At 54.9% G+C, this 19,092-nt stretch overlaps 1 protein-coding gene across 1 annotated transcript; it reads left to right on the forward strand.

The window, feature by feature from the left end:
• The first annotated feature begins 607 nt into the window (after positions 1–607).
• LOC148816284 (ER degradation-enhancing alpha-mannosidase-like protein 3) lies at positions 608–18,843 on the forward strand. Its single transcript, XM_088940314.1, has 20 exons — positions 608–1,658; positions 5,348–5,393; positions 5,732–5,832; positions 6,253–6,292; positions 6,654–6,766; positions 7,523–7,676; positions 8,199–8,333; positions 8,835–8,940; positions 9,270–9,367; positions 9,984–10,109; positions 10,272–10,355; positions 10,526–10,609; positions 11,034–11,158; positions 11,719–11,884; positions 12,328–12,479; positions 12,906–13,029; positions 13,950–14,132; positions 14,895–15,060; positions 15,760–15,951; positions 16,217–18,843. Exons 1-20 carry the CDS (start codon positions 1,534–1,536, stop codon positions 16,507–16,509), a joined length of 2,613 nt encoding a protein of 870 aa, XP_088796440.1. The 5' UTR covers positions 608–1,533; the 3' UTR covers positions 16,510–18,843.
• Positions 18,844–19,092: the final 249 nt, after the last annotated feature.

Genomic DNA, 19,092 nt, shown 5'->3' on the forward strand with positions numbered 1-19,092 from the left:
TTTTTGTGTGTCTTTGTGTGTTAAACGTTTATTCTGCAATCGTGATTGAGCGGAGTAGACGATTTCTCCTGATCCTCGGTCTCTCGCAAATTCACATTCCCTCCTTACATACACTTGAATTGAAATATTTACATCATCGTTTTTTTTTGTTTTTAACTTTTACTGAAAAAAATAGAGTAGTTTTACCCTTTCCTCCTCAATTTTCGCGACCGCCAAGTTCGTCTATATGGACGAGCCGGCCCTGGATCTTATCCAGCCTGGTTACTGGCATCAACATCAATTCTAGGAAAATAGTTCCATACCCCCACCACTCTCTGGGTAAAGACGTAGCTTCTGTTCTCGGAGACCCGGCGCACAGAATACCTAGGTTTCCCCCAGGTCCAGAAGACAGCCTTCACCAGACCACGATCTGCAGTACAGCTAGGATCTCCTCCCTCCGCGTTCTCGTGTGGAGTTCAACGCTAAGCGAATTCACAAGGTGGGAAGATTACAATCAGCGAAACTACAAGTCCCGACATGCACCGCGGGCCCCGGTTAAATCCCCGTATGCAGGAACCAGCTGGTTCTTTAAATCTGTCTGGAGGAGAGCAGTCGCCGCATTCCTGGTCGGGGGACAGGCGGGGAGTTTGCGGGGTTCCTCGTTAGGGCTTTATCACTGCTGTGGGGACCCGAGCGAAGGATTAGGGGCTCGGTTCGGGGGGCTTGGGAGGGGGGAGGGTTAAAATAATGCCCAGAGTGGTATTACTCTGAAGGGGGTGTCTGTTTTTCCCCGGTAGCCGGATTCTGCTCTTTGTTGTCGGGTTGCAAAGTTGGGAATGGAGTTGCGGCGGAGTTCGGGGCGCCCGCAGCCCTACCGGGGGACCCCACTTGACGCGGGGGCTCGTGTCTGTGTGTGACGCAAGCAGCGGCCGTGCCGAACGGTCCGGACAGCGGGCAGGACAGGAGACACCCAGCGTCACCGGACCGGACCGGACCGGACCGGACCCGACCCGACCCGACCCGACCCGAACCGCGTGTGCGCTCATCCGAGGTCATCGACAGCCCTGTGCACAGGTGTGCGCTCGCCTGGAAAACCGGGGGCCTTGGCCATTAAAGAAGGAGCATCTGAATGGGAACCTGAGTTTTCCCGGGACCGTCCTCCCGTCCTGCCACCTTAATCTCCGAACTGGACCGTATTGGACTTCCAGGAAGTCGAAACCTTACAGCGTCCACGACGGGCCAGTGACAGCCGAATAGTGGAGTTTTTTATATCTATATTTCGCCTTTGTATAGGAGATTTTAGTGTAACGCTTGAGTTCTTGTCCTACAAGGAAGCGGCGTGCGGTCAAGTGCATGAAGGTGCGTTGGGCTCTGTGGAGTTTGTAACGAAGCCGAAGAAACCAGATATCTAACCCTCTGCAATAACTTCAGGGCTCAGTCAGATTTCCTTAAAAACTGAACAATCGGAGATCTCAGTCCGGGGGACTTATTGGCAGGACGCGTGAACAGGAGGCGGAGCGGCGCGGCGGGTTTTGGGGTGTAAGTACACCTGAAATGGGGGCGAGCGGACCCCGGCGGACGGGCCTGCCTGGCGAGGCGCTGCTGTGCCTGGCCGCCGTGCTCTCGGTGTGCCGGCCGGAGGTGGGGGCCATGTCGAAGGAGGAAAAGGCGAGAGTCAGGTAAGCCCTGAAATAGGAACGCGCGGTGTGACGTCAGGGACGCGGAGCGCCTCCAGCTACAGTATGGCGACACAGTGGGACGTCACTGACACGTCAACAGTTCATTCCAGGTGTCTTGCCCCGTGTTTTGAGTGTGTGTGTGCGGCCTTTGGCAAAAATCTGTATTTTTTTTTTTAAAAAAGTGCAAGAAAGAATAATCGTTACCAACAGCCGGATTTTAACTAAACAAACCTCCAGATCTCTCTGTCAGACTTCAGCTGCAGTCGGAGTTTTGCCCTGTGCTGTTTTTGGAGCCTGCCAGAAGTCTTGTGCTGTTTAAAGTTAAAAAAAAATGCTCAACAGCTAAACAGTTCACCGATAAGCCTGGTAGGTAGGGACGCTGGTAGGGCTGTCTGAAAAAGTAAGCAGCCTGATTTGGTGGACGTTTACATAATATCTGGGCTTGCGGGCAGGAAGACATTTGCCAGCGGGTCAGATGGGCTGGGCAGCGCGCTGGGCACTGGAGCCCCCAGTGGGTTAAGTGCTGTGGTGAAGAAGCTCAGGCAGAGCACAAGCCTACATTCCAGCCCAGCAGGAGGCACTGTCCTGGGCTCCTCTGTGTCCGTCCCACAGGCTGGAGGGTCGCCCTGTGGTTTGGGCAGCGTTGGGTGGGGTGGGGGGGCGTGTTTTCACTCCGCTGCTGCTGGGTCAGGGTGCTGGGTCACCTGCACCCGGGACATCTGCCCAGATCAACAAGGGGGGAGTGTTCAGCAGAGTTCCGGGCTCTTCTCTGTGTCTGAGCTCTCTCAGCAGCCTGGGGTCCCACGCCAGCCTGGAGGAGAGCTGCTGTTCGAAGTCGCCGCTGAATCAGAACTCGGATCACTACGAATAAGGCAACATGAAGCACCCTCGTCTCATAATCGACACAGCTTCCAAGTCGATCACGGCAAACCTGCATTTCAGAAACCTGTCTGGTTGAAACGTACGGTCTCTAGGCTGGGAGCTCTCTAGGCGGAGCGTCCCCGTTACTGAGTATCGTGTGCGGACTTGACAAACGGCTGCAGTTAAGGGGCATTGTTCAATTAACCCGGACAAAATAATTCCTCTCTGGCTGAACGGCGGTAGATGATTTTCTGTAAATCCAGTGCTGTCGTTGGTCAGGAAGAAAATGGTTTTCTTGTTCATTGTAAACACGACAACGGGCAGTCTCTGGAGAGGGAATGTCGGCGCAGCTGCAAGAGGGATTTCTTGGAAAACCAGGATAGGTTTGTTGTCCCCGGTGATCCAGTGTCGTGGTGGCAGTAAACCAGCCCGTTCCCGGGCAGGTGAGCCAGTCCCAGGTGCTGCTCCACAGGCTGGGAAGTGGGACTGATTCAAGACCACAGTGTGGTCTCCAGCTCCAGCGGGCCGGCCCCCCTAAAGGGCGTGACTGCGTCCCTCCAGCGGGGCGCCCCCCCCGAGGGTGAGGCAGTAACAGTCTCCTGGCTGGGCTTGTCCGCGCTCACTCACAATCTCCAACCTGGAGTGTCTCGGCCTGTCCAAGCCTGTCTTTGATGAGCGTCCCAGGAGGCCTCACTGCGGCGTCTCGCCTGCTGCGAGATATTTGAGTTCCAGCTCGTCTCCTCCCGCCCTCTCTTGCTGCTCTTCATCTCTCGCACTGATCTGCCCCTTTGACCTCTTGCCTGTCCTCCCAGTCCGGATGAGACCCCGCCGAGAGGAACCTGTATAGTAGTGCTTCAGTTCAGTTGAGTTTCTTGTCATATGCACAAGTGCAATGAAATGCCTATTTGCTTTCATGTTCATTCATGTCGTCCTTCGATCTTCCTGACCTGCCTGATCCGTTTACCGATCCTGCCCACCCCTTCCACAAGTCAGTGCTCCTACATGCCTTCGCCCCCACCTGTCCACCTGCGTGCGGTCACCCCCACCTTGGCAACAGGAGCTGTGGTCAGTTCTCTCAAGCCCCCTGACCCCCACACTTCAGTACAGGCCTGCTGTCTTCCTCAGCCATGCGTGCAGGAGGATGCCCACCAGCTGCCCCGACCTCTCGGGGCCACAGTGCAGGTGGGGCACCTGTGAGGCCGTCCCGGAGTTGGCGTTTGGCTCCCTGGCGCGGGGGAGCGTGTTGCGTGACCACTGGCGTGCAGACGCGGGTCTGCCAAGGCCTCTCTCTCTCTCTCTCCACCCCCGCCGTGCCTAGTGCCCGTGCAGGCCGAGCTGTCGCCGTGCCCGGTCACCGCGGCTCTGCCAAGCTTGCGCTGGCACCTGCTGGGGCCAGCTCGCGCCTTTCCAAGCCCCCGCGTTCGCTGTCGGTCGGTCCGTTCCGCCTCGCGCTAATTAGTCATCTCTCCAGCAGCGTGCCCAGGCTTCGGAGCCGTGTCCCGGGATTTTACGTCGGCTTTGTCATTTTACGTCGGTGGCACGAGTCCCTGGTTTTGCTCGCAGAAGCCGGCACAGCAGGAGACCGGTATTCCAGGTTTTATTTTAGCACGGGTTTTGTGTGTGCTCTCCGCTGTCCGGGCGGATTAGGTAACGTTATTTGCTTTGCCTTTCGGGGAAATGAGTCAATTTGTTTTGACAAAGGGCATGCGAGCCCGAATTCTTGTGCCATGCGTCGGCGCTGCTGAAGCAGAATGCAGCCCGCGGCCTACAGCGACGATCTCGCCTGGAATTCGCCACAGCTCGCGCCCGTCCCTGCTGGCGCTGGTCGCTGTGCCATGCCAAGCTCCAAGAGCTCGGTGCTCCCTGCTCCCTCTCGGGATCCTTTTTCGCAGTCTCTAGTGTCCTGCTCGTGTGTGAAATTCAAAAAACCCGATGAACAGGAGGGAGAGGAGTGCATATAGGTCAGCATCTCTGATCTGGAGGTGCTGTTTGAGGCATGCGAGAGTCACGAGGCTGATGTACTACAACTGTTTCAGCTCCACAGCTCTGCGTATTTCAGAGCCCTTCTAGATCTTCTAGAACGAGCTGTGTCTCCTCTCGGTGTCTTCTCCTGAACCAGCATGGCGCAAGGCGCACCCAAACGCCATGCGCAGAGGGCTGAGCATCCTGCGGCGCGAGGCGAAAGGCTTTGGAGCTGTGGTGCAGCACAGCGCCCAGCTGGCAGGGCCTCTGGGGCTCAAGAACACCTGTGGACGAGGGAAGGCCATCGGCCCGCCCACCCAACCCCTGTGGTAGCCGGTAGCTAACCGATCCCCTGAGGCGCAGGCCTCCGGGGTTGAGTCTTTCCCGGAGAGCGAGTTTTCTTTTTCTTTCGGAAGACGGCACGCCAGCCCGCGGTTCTGACTGTGACAGCTGGGTGGTTCCACCACCGGGGGGCAGCAGAGAGAACAGTCAGGCCTTGGACTTGCAGCCCCTCAGTGATGGCGTTGCCCCTCAGACCTCAGTGCCCTGGGAGGGATGTGGGACCATACGCAGAGCTGCACGTGAAATGATGATTTGCTCAGTGTGCCTGGAGATGCTACTCTAACTTCTGTAACATTATTACAGTAATGTCGTCAAGTGGCCGTTGTTACTCTCAATGAAAGCACATTTCCATATTGCCCGGAAAAAGGAATAAAGCTTTTAAACACGGGCAGAAATCCCTTCTGAAGAGCTGGGATTTTCATGTTCTCTGCCTGGGGCTCTTAACCAGAGGCTCATTCCAGAGAACAGACTGAAAGCTGGTTCCTGTTCTGTGTTGACCAAGACTGACACGTCTCTCTCTTTAGGGAGCAGGTGGTGGAGATGTTTGACCATGCATATGGCAGCTATATGGTGAGTAGCCACAGGGCGGTTTCTCCTCAAGTTCAGCGCTGGCAAGTTATGCTCCTTTTAAATGTTTTCCAAAGAAATTGAATATACCCCATGCTGAATTCAGGCCAAATACAGAAGATGGAATGCCTAACTGAAGCTCCTCCTGTCCCGGTTAGCTACTGCTGTTGAGTATAATTACAGTCTGAGGGAAGAAGGCGAGGGAGGTGCTTATTAAATTAGGAAAGAAAATGTGACTTCCTGTTTCCTGTTTGGTGCTTAATTATATACACCCCTCGATCTATTTCTCCTTCCGTGATTGGACGTGTCTGTTCCTTTGCCCTGTGCCGTCTCTCCCTCAGAAACATGCCTATCCCGCAGACGAGCTGATGCCCCTGAGCTGCAGGGGCAGGGTGCGAGGGATGGAGCCCAACCGCGGCGACATCGACGACGCGCTGGGCAAGTACGTGGCCGAGTCTGGATGCACAGCGGCTCGGATCCGTTGCTGGTTTTGTGGCATGCAAGCTGCGAAGGCAATCATGAGCTGAGTTTGGCGATTAAGATCCACATGGCCCTCCAGGAACTGGGGTAGGAACTGGAGCAGGCATAGGGGCAGGGGTAGGAACTGGGGCGGGGGCAGAAGCATTGCCAGGGGCAGGAACTGGGGTAGGGGCAGGACCTGGAGAAGGGGTAGGAGCAGGCGCAGGGGTAGGGTCTGGGACAGGAACTGGATCAGGAAATGGGGCAGGAACTGGAGCTGGCATAGGGTCAGGGGAAGGAACTGGGGCAGGGGCAGGATCTCCAGCGCGCTTGTCACCGCTGTGTGAGCAAGGCAGGGGGTGAAGCCACAGTGATCGGAAGCAGCTTCCTGTTCTCTCCGCAGGTTCTCTCTCACCCTCATCGACACCTTGGACACGCTGGTGGTGAGTCCTCCCATTCCTCAGCTCCGGGTTATTTCTCTCCTCGTTCCTGCTGTCGCCGTGTGCTGTGCTACCAAAGGAGACGGAGAGCGTCTTGCATGTGAAATGTGTCTAAACTGATCTCATATCAGACTCAATTATATAGTAGTTCAGGTGGGGAGCTGCGTCAGCATGCGCAGGCTGCAAAGGAACAAGTAAAGGGTGTATTCCCCGCTGAAAAGAGAAGAAGGAAAATGCAACGTTTCGGCTGTGGAGTCTTCTGCGGGTGCGAGGGCTTGACGACTCTTTTCGCCCCCGTTCTTGCTCTGTCCCTGTCCTCTCCGGCTCTGTCCCTGTCCTCTCCGGCTCTGTCCCGCTCACCCAGGTGCTGAACAAGCTGGAGGAGTTCGAGGAGGGGGTGCGCCGGGCGATTCGGGACGTGAGGCTGGACAACGACGTGGTCGTGTCCGTCTTCGAGACCAACATCCGTGTGCTGGGGTACAGGCTCTGGGGGCGCAGGCAGGGGGGGGGGGGGGACTTCTGCGGTTTTGAGCAACTCGGAGAAGAAAGTTTTCAGCGTTTCGGTTGGCTTGTTTCCACTGTGCCTTGTTCGAACCAGTTTTTTTTTTGCAGTTTTTTTCCTTTATTGTGTCAGCACTTGTACCAGACTGTATGTTACATTTATTTACCCGTAAGAAAGGTTACAGTTTGGCCCATTTAGGGGCAGTTGGATTTTCCTGGGGACTTGTCCAGCAATTTCGGGGAAAGACTCCTGGGAATCTGCCACAATAACATGGCTGGGCAGCCTATTCCAGACTCCGGTCACCCTTTGTGGACAGAAGTGCCGCCTGCTCTCGGTTTAATGCTTCAGTGGTGCAAAGCTTCCATTGGTTTGTGTTTCACTGTTGACGCAGTGAGATTTCAGTGCCGAGTTGAGATCTGGTGTTGGAGTTTGAGCCTGTAAAGCAGGTTGTTGGCAGTGGATGCCTCTGTTCCGAGTCGGTCCACAAGAGACCTCAGCCAACAGCTCTTGTGACGTTCAGGGAGGGCCGGCGTCAGAACTGGGGACCCCTTTGTAAAAATCCCTTAACCATGAGCACGGGAATTCCTGGCCTTCAGTTTTTAACCTAAGTATGGGCAAGGGAAGTTATTTACTCCTGTGGTTTTCTTTACGACATGTCAGTTAAATCACACGGTAGCTTTAGTGTCCGACTGAAAATCTGCCGTCCTCCCCCCACCTTGCTGTTCCTGCAGTGGCCTGCTGGGGGCGCACGTGATGGCAGACATGCTGCGTCAGCGTGGGCAGCGAATGCTGTGGTACAGAGACGAGCTGCTGCACATGGCCAAGGAGCTGGGGAACCGCCTGCTGCCTGCCTTCAACACCACCAGCGGCCTGCCTTATCCACGGGTCAGGGGTCAAGGGTCAAGGGTCATGGGGCAGAAGTGCATGGGACTGCACGATTGTTTTTTTTACTTTGTAGTGTCTTTCTACAACCTTGTCCTCAGCTTCGTACTGCATCTCACTGCATTCTACTCACCTTATGCGTTAGTCATGGGCTTTACCATTCTTTTTGAGTGAGATCAAATTAAAAAAAAATTCTTAGTAAATTAAAACTAAAATTAATCTTAACAATCTGAATGCCAAATTTCTGCCCAACTTGGAGTTGCAGTTTGATCATGTATTCAAATGCCAGATGTTTAATGCGGTTTTTTAACTGGTTGTACTAGTTAAAGACCTAATTGCAGTCCATTACTGTTTCATAGAACTGTTTGCTAATGTGGTTAAATATGTTTAAATCTGAACCTATTTCAGTTTATTAGTTGTGTCAGTGCTGCCATCTGGAGGCGATCTGTAGTATAGCAGTGCAGCAGTTGTATACAGGCTCAGGGGGCAGGGGTCTGATGTCCCTGGGTTCTGTCTGTGTTCCAGGTCAACCTGCGCTACGGGGTCCTCAACCCCTTGTCCCGGACAGGCACTGAATCGGACACCTGCACTGCCTGCGCCGGCACCATGATCCTGGAGTTCGCTGCGCTCAGTCGTCTGTTGGGGGACTCTGTGTATGAGGTACCAGACTCGGGCAGACAGTGAAAGGACAGTGAGTGTGTGCGTGTGTGTCAGTGATTGCGCCGATGTTATTCCACGTTACCGTTATTGTTATTGTGTTACTGTCTGTTGTCTTATCTTCTGTTCTATTTATATACTGCACCTGGGTGACTAAAGAGAAACACTTTTCATTATACTGTGCACCTGTGTAAGTATAATGACAATAAAGTTGAGTTGAATTCCTCTGTGTCTGCCTCTGGTGAACAGGAGCACGCCCACAGAGCTCTGGATGTTGTGTGTGTGTGTGTGTGTGTGTGGGGTCAGTGACGCTGTGTTCACCTGTCCGCTGTGATATTTCTCTGTGTCTGCTGCTGGTGAACAGGAGCACGCCCGCAGAGCTCTGGATGTTGTGTGTGTGTGTGTGTGTGTGTGTGTGTGTGTGTGTGTGTGTGTGTGGTGGTCAGTGACGCTGTGTTCACCTGTCCGCTGTGATGTTTCTCTGTGTCTGCCGCTGGGGAACAGGAGCACGCCCGCAGAGCTCTGGATGTGCTGTGGCAGAAGAGGCAGAGAGGAAGTGACCTCGTCGGCACCGTCATCAACATCCACAACGGCGACTGGGTCCGCAGGGGTGAGAGACTCGACAGGCCCCTCGATCGCTTTGCTCGCTCTTTTCCGTGGTCTGCGTTTCCAGTGTCTTCACTGAAGCACAAAACCAAGCCCGCTGCGATCTGGGCCGCAGTGGGTCGATTTCAAGGGGGGTGAAAAGGGTTTCGGCTCTCCTGCTGTGACTTTCGTGGCATTTTCAGAATTTTCCCGTGCAGATTGTGCCGCGGTGAAATTCTCTTTCTGATGAGTTTTCTCCATCTCTCCTCCCGTTGCTGTGCCCCTCTCTCTCTTTCTCCTCTCCTCCTGTCGCTCTTTTCCCCGTTCCCCGCCCTCCACCCTCACCCCTCGCAGACAGCGGAGTGGGAGCCGGGATCGACTCGTACTACGAGTACCTGATGAAGGCGTATATCCTGCTAGGGGACGACGTCTACCTGGAGAGATTCAACACTGTGAGTGGGGAGGCGCCGCGTGCTGTGGAGGCCAGGCCCACTGCACGCACTGACGGCTGTTGTCTTTGACTTTTATGCGTGGCGCAGTGGCGTGGAGGATAGTGCACTGGAGAACCTTCTGTGTGGAGTTTGTGTGCTCTGAATGCATTTGTGAGGGTTGCCTGCTAGCTTCCTTTAGACTAGTTTAATCAGTGTCTCTAAATTGCCCCTGTGTGCTTGTGTGTGTTCTGCAATGTGTGGCCACCCAGCTTCTGTCCACTGACTCGCACCATGAATAAGCAGCTTTCCGAGAACAGATGGTAGAATGGTTACGATTCCACTAGCTGATCACCTGAGAACGATACTAGTTTAAATGAGTGCGGAAACATTTGTCTTCAGAATAACATATTATTCATTTAGGTCAGACCAATATTGTTGTCTCTCATTGCCTTGATCTTGCATTTTTTAATTACTTTCACTCCAAATGGGGCTCATAGTTTTAGACTTGGAGCGTTATCCTGCTGTAGGGCTGAGTAAAACAGCAGGTTCGCCCTGTAGCCTGGCTGCTGTGTGTGTCAGTCCTGGGGGGACAGTGACTGACTGCACTGCCCCCTGCTGGTGTCTGTCTGCTCTGCAGCACTACGCTGCCATCATGAAGTACATCAGCCAGCCACCCTTGCTGCTCAGCGTCCACATGCACAACCCCACCATCAGCGTGCGCAGCTGGATGGACTCTCTGCTCGCCTTCTTCCCAGGATTGCAGGTACCGATTCCTGCTCAAGTCGCTTTAGACAATGGTGTCTTACAGCCTGCTTGGTTGTCGGTAATCCCTGACTCCAGATGCCAAAGCCGTGGAGCTTTGTCAAGTCTTGCCCTGTAATACAGCAACAAGCTGCAATAATAACAACCCATGTGTGCTGTGCAGGTGCTGAGAGGGGATCTGAAACCTGCCATTGAGACGCATGAAATGCTGTATCAGGTTACTAAGGAGCACAAGTTTCTGCCCGAGGTACGTTCAGCTCAAAAGCACGCAGCTGTCAGCCATTCTGCAGCAGAATGTTAATGTATCATTGCCGCTCGAGTCTCTGCTGATGCACATGATTGTTACTGAAGCTATTGCAATAATTAAAAGTGTGTTCTAGAGATCCCCTCTCTTCCTCTTTCTCCTGCCTCGGCCAGGCCTTCACCACGGAGTTCAGGGTCCACTGGGGGCAGCATCCTCTCAGGCCTGAGTTCGCAGAGAGCACGTACTTCCTGTACAAGGTAGGGACGAGAGGGTGGGGGGGGGGGGGGGGAGAGCACAGCCCCTGCAGGGTTTTCAGACAAGCCTCAGACTAATCGGTGTGCAGAAAGGCTGAAAGCCAGCTGAGAAAATGGGCATGCGCTGAAGCTGTCAGAAACCCTACCCTTGGCAAGGGAGTATTTTTCACACACAAGACTAACCGAGAAACAGGTCAGAGGTCTGAGAAAGTAAACTGATTAAACCGTATAGCACTGGGGGGTGTAGATCTCGGCTGGAATGAGACCCAGCAGACACAGGGCTGCTCCAGGACCAGAGCTGGGGAGAGCCGGTGTCGAAAGAGCTGTGCTCTTGCTGCTCGGATGGGAGGTCGGAGGTCGGAGGTCGGAGGTCGGAGGTCGGAGGTTGGGGCAGCAGGGAAAAGCTGACGGCTGTTCATCCTCGCAGGCGACGGGAGACCCGTACTACCTGAGGGTGGGGAAGTCCGTGGTGGAGAAGCTGAACGCTCACGCCCGCGTGCCCTGCGGGTTCGCCGCCGTCCAGGACGTGCGCACCGGCGCGCACGAGGACAGGTGCCGTGCGTCGCCCCCGAGGTCCACCCAGAATCTGGGCAGAGGGGAAAGTAGAGTAGAGTTTGTTGCCATATGTCACACGTACATTGGAATTCTTCATCGTGCTGATCTCTTGGGACATGCACAGTACAACAGAAAACACCGCACAATGTGGACAACGGGAACAATAAATATGTAGTAGTGAGACCAAAAAACACATGGTAGACCGTGCAAAAAGTGCATAGTGCAGATGTGTATTTAGACACTGCAGTCAGCTGTTAAGGATGCGTACTGCAGTGGGATAGAAGCTGTTCTTGAGTCTAGTGGTCTGTGCTTTAATAGTTACTAAAAACCCCACAGGTTTGCATGTGTGTAAAGAGGTCGATGGCGGTCCTACAGGGATTCTGTCAGAAACTGTCCACAGAGCTGTGGGCCGAGATCAGGGCTGAACATGGTTTAATAGATTCCCAGCAGCAGTAGAAGAGCCAGGACAGTGTCTCGAGGAATGGAGGTGGAAGCACAGATCCCCGTCGTGTTAAGAAGGTCCCCCCTGACCGTGTCCCGCCTGTTTGTGATCCCAGGATGGACTCCTTCTTCCTGGCGGAGATGTTCAAGTACCTGTACCTGCTGTTCTCCGAGAAGAGCGAGCTCCCGTTCGACATCGACGATTACGTCTTCACCACCGAGGCTCATCTCCTGCCCATCTCCCTGTCCACCTCGCAGGGCCCCTGCCAGGACAACCGCACTGTGAGTCCCCTGGTCCCCACTCCTGCCCCCCCTCATCGCCATCTGCACGTTTCACCCCTTTTCTGTCAATTTGAAAGACAAAATGCGGAGCGTCAAAATGCTCAAAACGACATCGATTGCTTCTCTGCCTCCCTGAAAGAGATTGAGGTGCAGTGAGAGTTGGATTTCTTGTCTTTCATGCGTGGTCAGCGCAAAACGACGGCATGCCGGGCGTCTTTCTGCAGCGGGTAAGACCTGGAAGCGGACCAGCCCGCTGTGCAGCGAGAGAGAGATTTCCATCCCCGCACGCCGCCGCTGTCCCACTGAAAAGAAAGCTCTCTGCAGAGCTGGGCTTCAGTCACGAGGCCAGTGGGGGTGAATTCGGCCAGTCGGTGCGCGGCGCGGCGCCCCCGGCCTGCTCCCGCCGCAACGTCACCCTGTGTCGTGTTGTCTCTTGGCTGCAGGGCGTCTACGCCTCCGAGGAGGACCTGTTCTCTTACTCCTGCCCCAGCGCGCAGACGCTCTTCCCCAACAACCCCTCCTTCGCCAAGACCATCCGGGACGGCTCCAAATACCTCATGGGAACAGGAGGCGGCTACCAGCCCTCCGCAGGCAGGTGAGTCCAGCATCTGCATCTCGTACCATTGCTTTGGAATTAGGTCATAACAGCACCAGTGCCGTCCCACAGTGCCTATGGTTATAGGATGACGATGATGAATACGATTGCAGTGGGGCTTGCAGGCAGTTCAAGCAAGTCAATATGGTGCCACGCTGGAGACCACACCAGCTTTTGTGCCCAACTGAGTCCAGGAAAGGTGGAACTGCTCACAGGGTGCTTCAAGAGAGGCCCTCGACCCCTCCTCCTGTAGTGGGGACATTCATTAATGGAGAATTTCTCATCAATGTCTTTTTTTGAATTATGAAGAAGCCTGCTCAGCTTGCCGACTTGGCCTCCCCCTCGAGTCTGGCCCGTACAGATCCCCCTCGCTGTCGGCTCACAGCACACATGCCCTCTCTCTTTCTCTCTCTCTCTCTCTCTCAGAGGCATCGAGCTGCCCCTGCACGACAACGGCATGGAGCCCATGGAGTTTCTGAAGAGCATGGGCATCTCCCTGACGCCGCTGAGCGACGGCAGCATTGGGGTCACCAGCGCGGGGGGGCAGCTGGTAAGTGCAGACCTCGTACGTGCGGGCACTGACCCCCCTCGCGACTCTACCCCAGCTGCGCCAGCGGCTTAACACCGGAGTACAGTCGGCTGTTGCTGCGGACCCAGACTTTCTAACAGGATGACTGCGCTCTTTAAACATTTCATGAAACCGTGACGCGTTTCTAAAATGTGGACCTCAAAAAACTGCTGTAAAGTATTTCCTGCAGGACAGTTTCAGGAAAAAAGGAGGGCTTTTTCACGGAAGAGACGTTGGAGGGGCTGCGATATTCACGTTCGATGTCCCAGCTCCTTGATCTATGTGGCTCGGGACAGGATGGGGCTTCTTTAGCTGTCTTTCAGTCCCACCAGTAACACCGTGTCTGAAAACCACATCTGAGCGCTCGAGTCAGAATTCCAGCCCCTCTCCCCGGGCGGCGACTGTGTGGGAGGAAGCAGTCTCTTCTTCGTGCCTGTGCCGTTTCCTGTAACACGGGCGGCGGCTGTGCCTCTTGAAGCACGGGGGAGGATGTCGCAGTCCTGATCCCAGTGGCACCAGCGTCTCCGGGTTTTCGTTCCAGCCCAGCTCTGTTGCCCAGTTGGCCCCCCTGCGTTGAGCCCAGAATTTGAACTGTTTTCCATTTTTTTCCCCATTTTCAAGCTGCTAAGAAGCACGTAAGGTAGATTTTAAAATCTGCTATTCCTAAGCTCGGGGTCCAACTGGGGGTCCAGTTAAGTAATCAAGAGCTGAGCTGGGAAAAAAAGAGCTTGAGACACTGGAGTCTTGAGCAGCTGGATCGCCCAGCTGGCTGGTGATGTCAGCAGCTCTGTTTTGGAGTGGGGGGAGGGACGTCGGGCTCTGGAGCCACCCAGCTCTTCTGTTTGCCTCCCCCAGTCTTTGGGCCAACAGTCCAGCCTGTCGCTCTCTCTCTCTCTCTCCAGGACGCCTCCTCGCAGAAAGGGGTGTACAGGGTGAAACTGATCGCCGAGGTCACCCAGGCTCCAGAGGAGGAAGAGGTCCTGCCCCTGGCCGTGCAGCTCATCTCCCCTCCCTTCCTGGGCCGGACCGTGCTGACCGCCGGCCCGGCCAAGTTCGGGATGGACCTCACCAAGACCGAGCACGGGGTGAGCGCATGCCTCCTCCGAAAGGCGCTATATAAAAGTTTGTCCGACGTGCTGTGCCTGTCCATGCTGTGGCCTCTCACCTTGTGACTCTCACTGCAGACTCACACTTTTGCCTGCTGGGTCTCAGCGCTGACTTTCACTCTGGGGCCTCCCTGGGCTGATGGCACGCTTGGAGCAGGCTTGATTCAGGCACTGTACTAATGCCATTATTTTCCACAGGACTATTATGAGACATATAGGTCTGTAGCACTCCTGTAGGTCAGGACTGGATTTATCCAGACGTGTTAAAAGACTTCTGCCATTTTTTCCTTTTACTGGATCTGGTCCAGTAAAAAATGAGTTTTTCTACGATATGCTCTTAAATAAAATAACTTGCAGTCAGTGAGCTGTAAAAACCATTGAAGTGCAGTAAACTAGATGTTGTGGTAGGAACGGAAAGGATTGATTAATTGGAGGGGTCAAGTCCTGTTTTTCAAACCAATTCCTAATTCTGCAGATGTAAAAAAAGGCTGTGGAACTGGGAATGGTTTTGAAGAGGGAGGAGGAACGTAAGGGCTGGACCTGCAGGTCTGAATCCCACTGGCAGTCGTCCCTCTTTAAAGGGGGAGAAGTGGAACTGGGCCAGGGCGGAGTGGTGTAGAGAAACGGCCGCTCCCAGTCCTCGGCGTGCTGGCGATGCCAAAGGAGCAGCCCACGGCCCTCTGGGAAGGCCACGGCCGCGGCTGGCGGTGAACCCCCCCTCCCTCCGCCTCTCCCCCGCAGGTGAAGGGCAGCATCGTGAAGAGCGCCCCCTACACGGCGTGCGGCGCCATCGAGAACCCCGCGGAGCTGAGGGGGCAGATCGCGCTGGCGCTGCGCGGGGACTGCATGTTCGCGGCCAAGGCCCGCCGGCTGCAGGACGCCGGCGCCATCGGGGTCATCTTCATCGGTAAGGGCCGGCCGGCTGCTCGCCCACAACGCCGAGACAAAGGACTGAGAGGTGCCGGCCAGCAGCCATATCGCCCTGCAGCTCCCAGCTGGCAGCCCCACTGGAGCCCAGCAGCTGTGAGCCTGGCCAGTACCTGGATGGGAGATCTCCTGGGAAAGCTCAGGCTGCTGCTGGAAGAGGTGTTAGCGGGGCCAGCAGGGGGCGCTCACCCTGCGGTCTGTGTGGGTCCTAATGCCCCAGTATAGTGACGGGGACACTGTACTGTAAAAAGGCGCCGTCCTTTACATGAGACGTAAAACCGAGGTCCTGACTCTCTGTGGTCATTAACAATCCCAGGGTGTTTCTCGAAAGGAGTAGGGGTGTTACCCCAGTGTCCTGGCCAAACTTCCTCCTGGCCTTTACCAATCATGGCCTCCTAATAACCCCCATCTCTGGTGGAGGTGAGACCCAATTATGTGTAAAGCGCTTTGAGTGGAGTGTCCAGAAAAGTACTATATAAGTGTAAGGAATTATTATTTCTATTAATACCTGCTTTTTCTGTGCAAGAAGCGTGTCTGTATAAATTGATGGCGAAAGGACACGCATCTCTTCAGCAAGACAAGGCCCACACTCTCGTGCGAATATGTGTGTGATGGGTGAGCGGCCATTCTGATCGGGGGCGCCCCGCTGTGTGTCTGTGTGTGTGTGCCCCTTGCGCAGACCACCGGGAGGGCAGCAGCAGCGAGGACACGCCCCTCTTTCAGATGGTGGGCGACGGGGGCGGGACCGACGACATCACCGTGCCCCTGGTCTTCCTGTTCAGCCGCGAGGGGGCGGGGCTGCTGGCCGCGCTGGAGGAGCACCGCAACGTGGACGTCCTGCTGCTGCCGCGGGACAGGCAGCTGGGGCAGGGTAAGGGGGCGGGAGGGGTACAGACCGCACTCGCACCAGCAGAGCTCCTAGGACACGGCATGCGTCAGCCCAGCCGCGTGGGTCGTGTCATAGTGTAGTCGTTGAGATTACTGTTAAAAATAGAGGCTTCCAGCTGCGCCCCCTTGACAGCGAATTAATTACAGGGGCAAACGTGCCCGCAGAGGAGAAACAGGAAGGGCGGACGTGAGCTGCTTCCAGCGCCCCCTCTGGCGGTTTGACTCACTCGGTCCTGTGTTTCCCCCAGAGCCCAGCAAGGCCGAGAGGCTGAAGGGGGTGAACATCAAGATCCGCCTGGCGGAGGACAGCGAGGCGCGGGAGGCCGGACCCCCGGGGGGGGGCGCGGCGAAGAGCACCACCATCGAGCTGCTGCTGGAGCCCGAGGGGGGCCCCGCCCAGGGCTCCTGTGCCCCCGCGGGCCAGGGGCCGCCCGCCGAGGGGCCTTCCCCCGATCCCTGCAGCCCTGGCAGCTCCCCTGAGGGTACCGAGCAATGCGACTCCCCGCGGGACATGGGGGGACACCAGGAACCCGACCCCTGATGCGGGGGGACACTGCCAGGCAAGGCTGGGGCTGCGCGGCCTCTGGGGCTGAGGGTTCAGTGCCCCCAAATCGGACTGGGCGCTGGGGGGAGCAGGGCACCGCGCCCGGCACGGGCGACACACTGTGGGTCCGGCTCTTTAAGAAACAGTTGGGGTTTTTTTTAAAGTGAGTGATCCAGATGGCCAAGGGGCTCCCCCTGTTCCTTTCCTGGAGGTCTGAAGGTGGGCTTTCTTTCTTCCTGCGGTTATTCGGTAGGCTATGCATAGGCAGTGTGTGTTTGGGAAAAAACCCCACACACACACAAGGTGTGAGGAGGGGTGTTTGTACAAGCACAGAGCCCGTCCGCTCCTGTGGCATTGCTTTCCCTGGTCGAGGAGCACTCTTCACGTGCTGCGGCGTTCATGACGTGGGCCATCTCTTTGTAAAGAACGTGCTCCCGCGCGATAAGAAAGGGATTGCAGGAGACGCAGCTGGCGTGAAGAAACGGCGGACAGAACAAGTCGCTGGGCCCGTTTCCTGCCGCAGTGGAGGAACCTGGTGCTGGGAGGGGCCGCTGGCCGGCGGGCCAAGGAGCTGTCAGCCCCCCCCCCTCCGGTGTGTGACCAGTCTGTCCCTGAGGAACCGGTGACACTACCGTCTGAAACAACGACAGAGGGAGGAGGGGTGTGGGTGTTCGCCACCCCGGTGTTGAGCTGTCGCAGAGGAAGAACAGTCTAGGGAACGACTGGTGTCCGCAATGAGCACGCAGGTCGTCTCTCCCCTCTGTGGGCGCGGCTCTTCGCTCTGGCCGGTTCCCAAGCGGTCAGTCCCCTCTGCGTCCACTGCTGTGATTTCCTCTCCTTCCCCTGAGCAGCTCTTGGGCAGGGATGGGGGCGGCTGTCGTTTACCGAATGTCGCTGGCCCGGGGGTTGTGCTTCGGCCAGGAGGCCGAGGGAGCCGAGAGGCAGGGGGCGGGGCGGGAGCCTACAGACGGGCTGCTGGCTGGGATTCGGCTTCCCTCTGAAGATGCACGAGTCTTGCCATAAAACAAACAAACCAGGTGTTATTCACCGCTTCTCTTTCCCAGAGTCACTAGATCGGGGGTGGTTCTAGCCTTCGGAAGAAAATCTGGACGTTCCCGAACTCGTTTTGGGGCAGTAGGGGTTGCCACGGCGAAGGCCTGGGCCCTCAGCTGAGGCATTTAAACAAATTTGGAAGAAGGTGCCTGGGGCTCCAGAGAGGACTGGGCCTGGATTATTGGAGATCTGGATTAAGAACCAGAAACAATTCAAAGAATTCCACCGGCATGCACTCTAGGTGTGTGTTTGTTTAGTCTTATACTCCAGACCCACCCAGCAGTTGTGGTTTACAGTCCCAGTTGTGCGTTGGTGTGTCTACGCTGGGCTTGTTTTAGGCAAAGAAGGAGCCATCTTCAAGTCCTGGGATCGTAATTTATCATGGGCAGACATCTTCTTTCCCTCGGTCTGGGTCTGAGCCTTGCCCTGCCTGCTTTGTGTGTGTAGCTCTTAAATTGGCTTTTGTTTTCCCAACCTTCATTTGAAAATGAGAGAGAAAATGTGATGTGGACAAAGGAGCACTTTGTTTGGGAGGGGGAAACACATTGAAGAGTCTTCCTCAGTCTACGGTCATGTACAACCTCCTATGGCTGCTTTTAATGGAGATGTTTGATTGAAGCGTTCAAAATACTGGTCTCGGGGGGGATCGCAGTTGCTGCTGCTGGTTTTCATTCCAGCTGAGTTACTAAATTTGATGTTTTAATTAAACTGACACTGTTTAATTGGAATATTTTAATCTTTTTTTTTCTGCTCCGAAGTTAGGGGGGTTTATGGTACTTCTGAAATACGGTAGTTAAAAGGCAATTCCCAACATGTTTGAGACCGGAAGGGAGCCGAGCAATTCTGATGTCTTTCTTTATGAGTCCCGTGGTTTATAACTGAGCGCTCGGCTGAAAGTGAAACTAGCAGCAGGCATGCGAATCGCCCGGACCAGGACCGAGAGCCCCCGAGCTATAGAAGATCATTCTTTCCCCGTCTGTCGCTTAGTGTTCATCCATGACTTGAAAAGTTAGTTTTTTAGATGTTACGGCCAAAGGCGGTGGATGGGGATGACTTGATTATTAACCATTTTCTGTATATTTCTGTAATATTTATTACTTTATGATTAATTCTCTATTGAAAGGAGCAGATTTGAAGTGCCAAACTGATTTTCCTTTTGAGGTCCATGTCCTGTAATAGTATGATTTTCGCTGCTGTACGGTTATAATAATTGTTCTCAAGGAAAAAAGGGGCAGGTGACCTCGTTAATAAACACGAATGACTATTGAAACCGACTCGGTGCTAATGTCTTCTTACTTGACAACCTAAAAATGTGTCGCGAAACCAAAGTCAGTATTTTGTCACGAAAAGAGCTCTGTGTTCTGAACCGAAGGGACGGCTGTCGCACAGGTAATGGTTTAAGAAAATGTTACAAAATTAAGCAGAATCAGTTTGAATAAGATCATCAGCAACCCTCTTAATGTGCTGGAAAGGAGAATTCGGATTGCCACAGTGGGTATACTTGAAGAAATCTGTGTTAACATAGTC

This window comes from Atractosteus spatula, chromosome 23 (genome assembly GCF_055471065.1).
Source record: "Atractosteus spatula isolate fAtrSpa1 chromosome 23, fAtrSpa1.hap1, whole genome shotgun sequence".
NCBI classification, from domain to species: Eukaryota; Metazoa; Chordata; class Actinopteri; order Semionotiformes; family Lepisosteidae; genus Atractosteus; species Atractosteus spatula.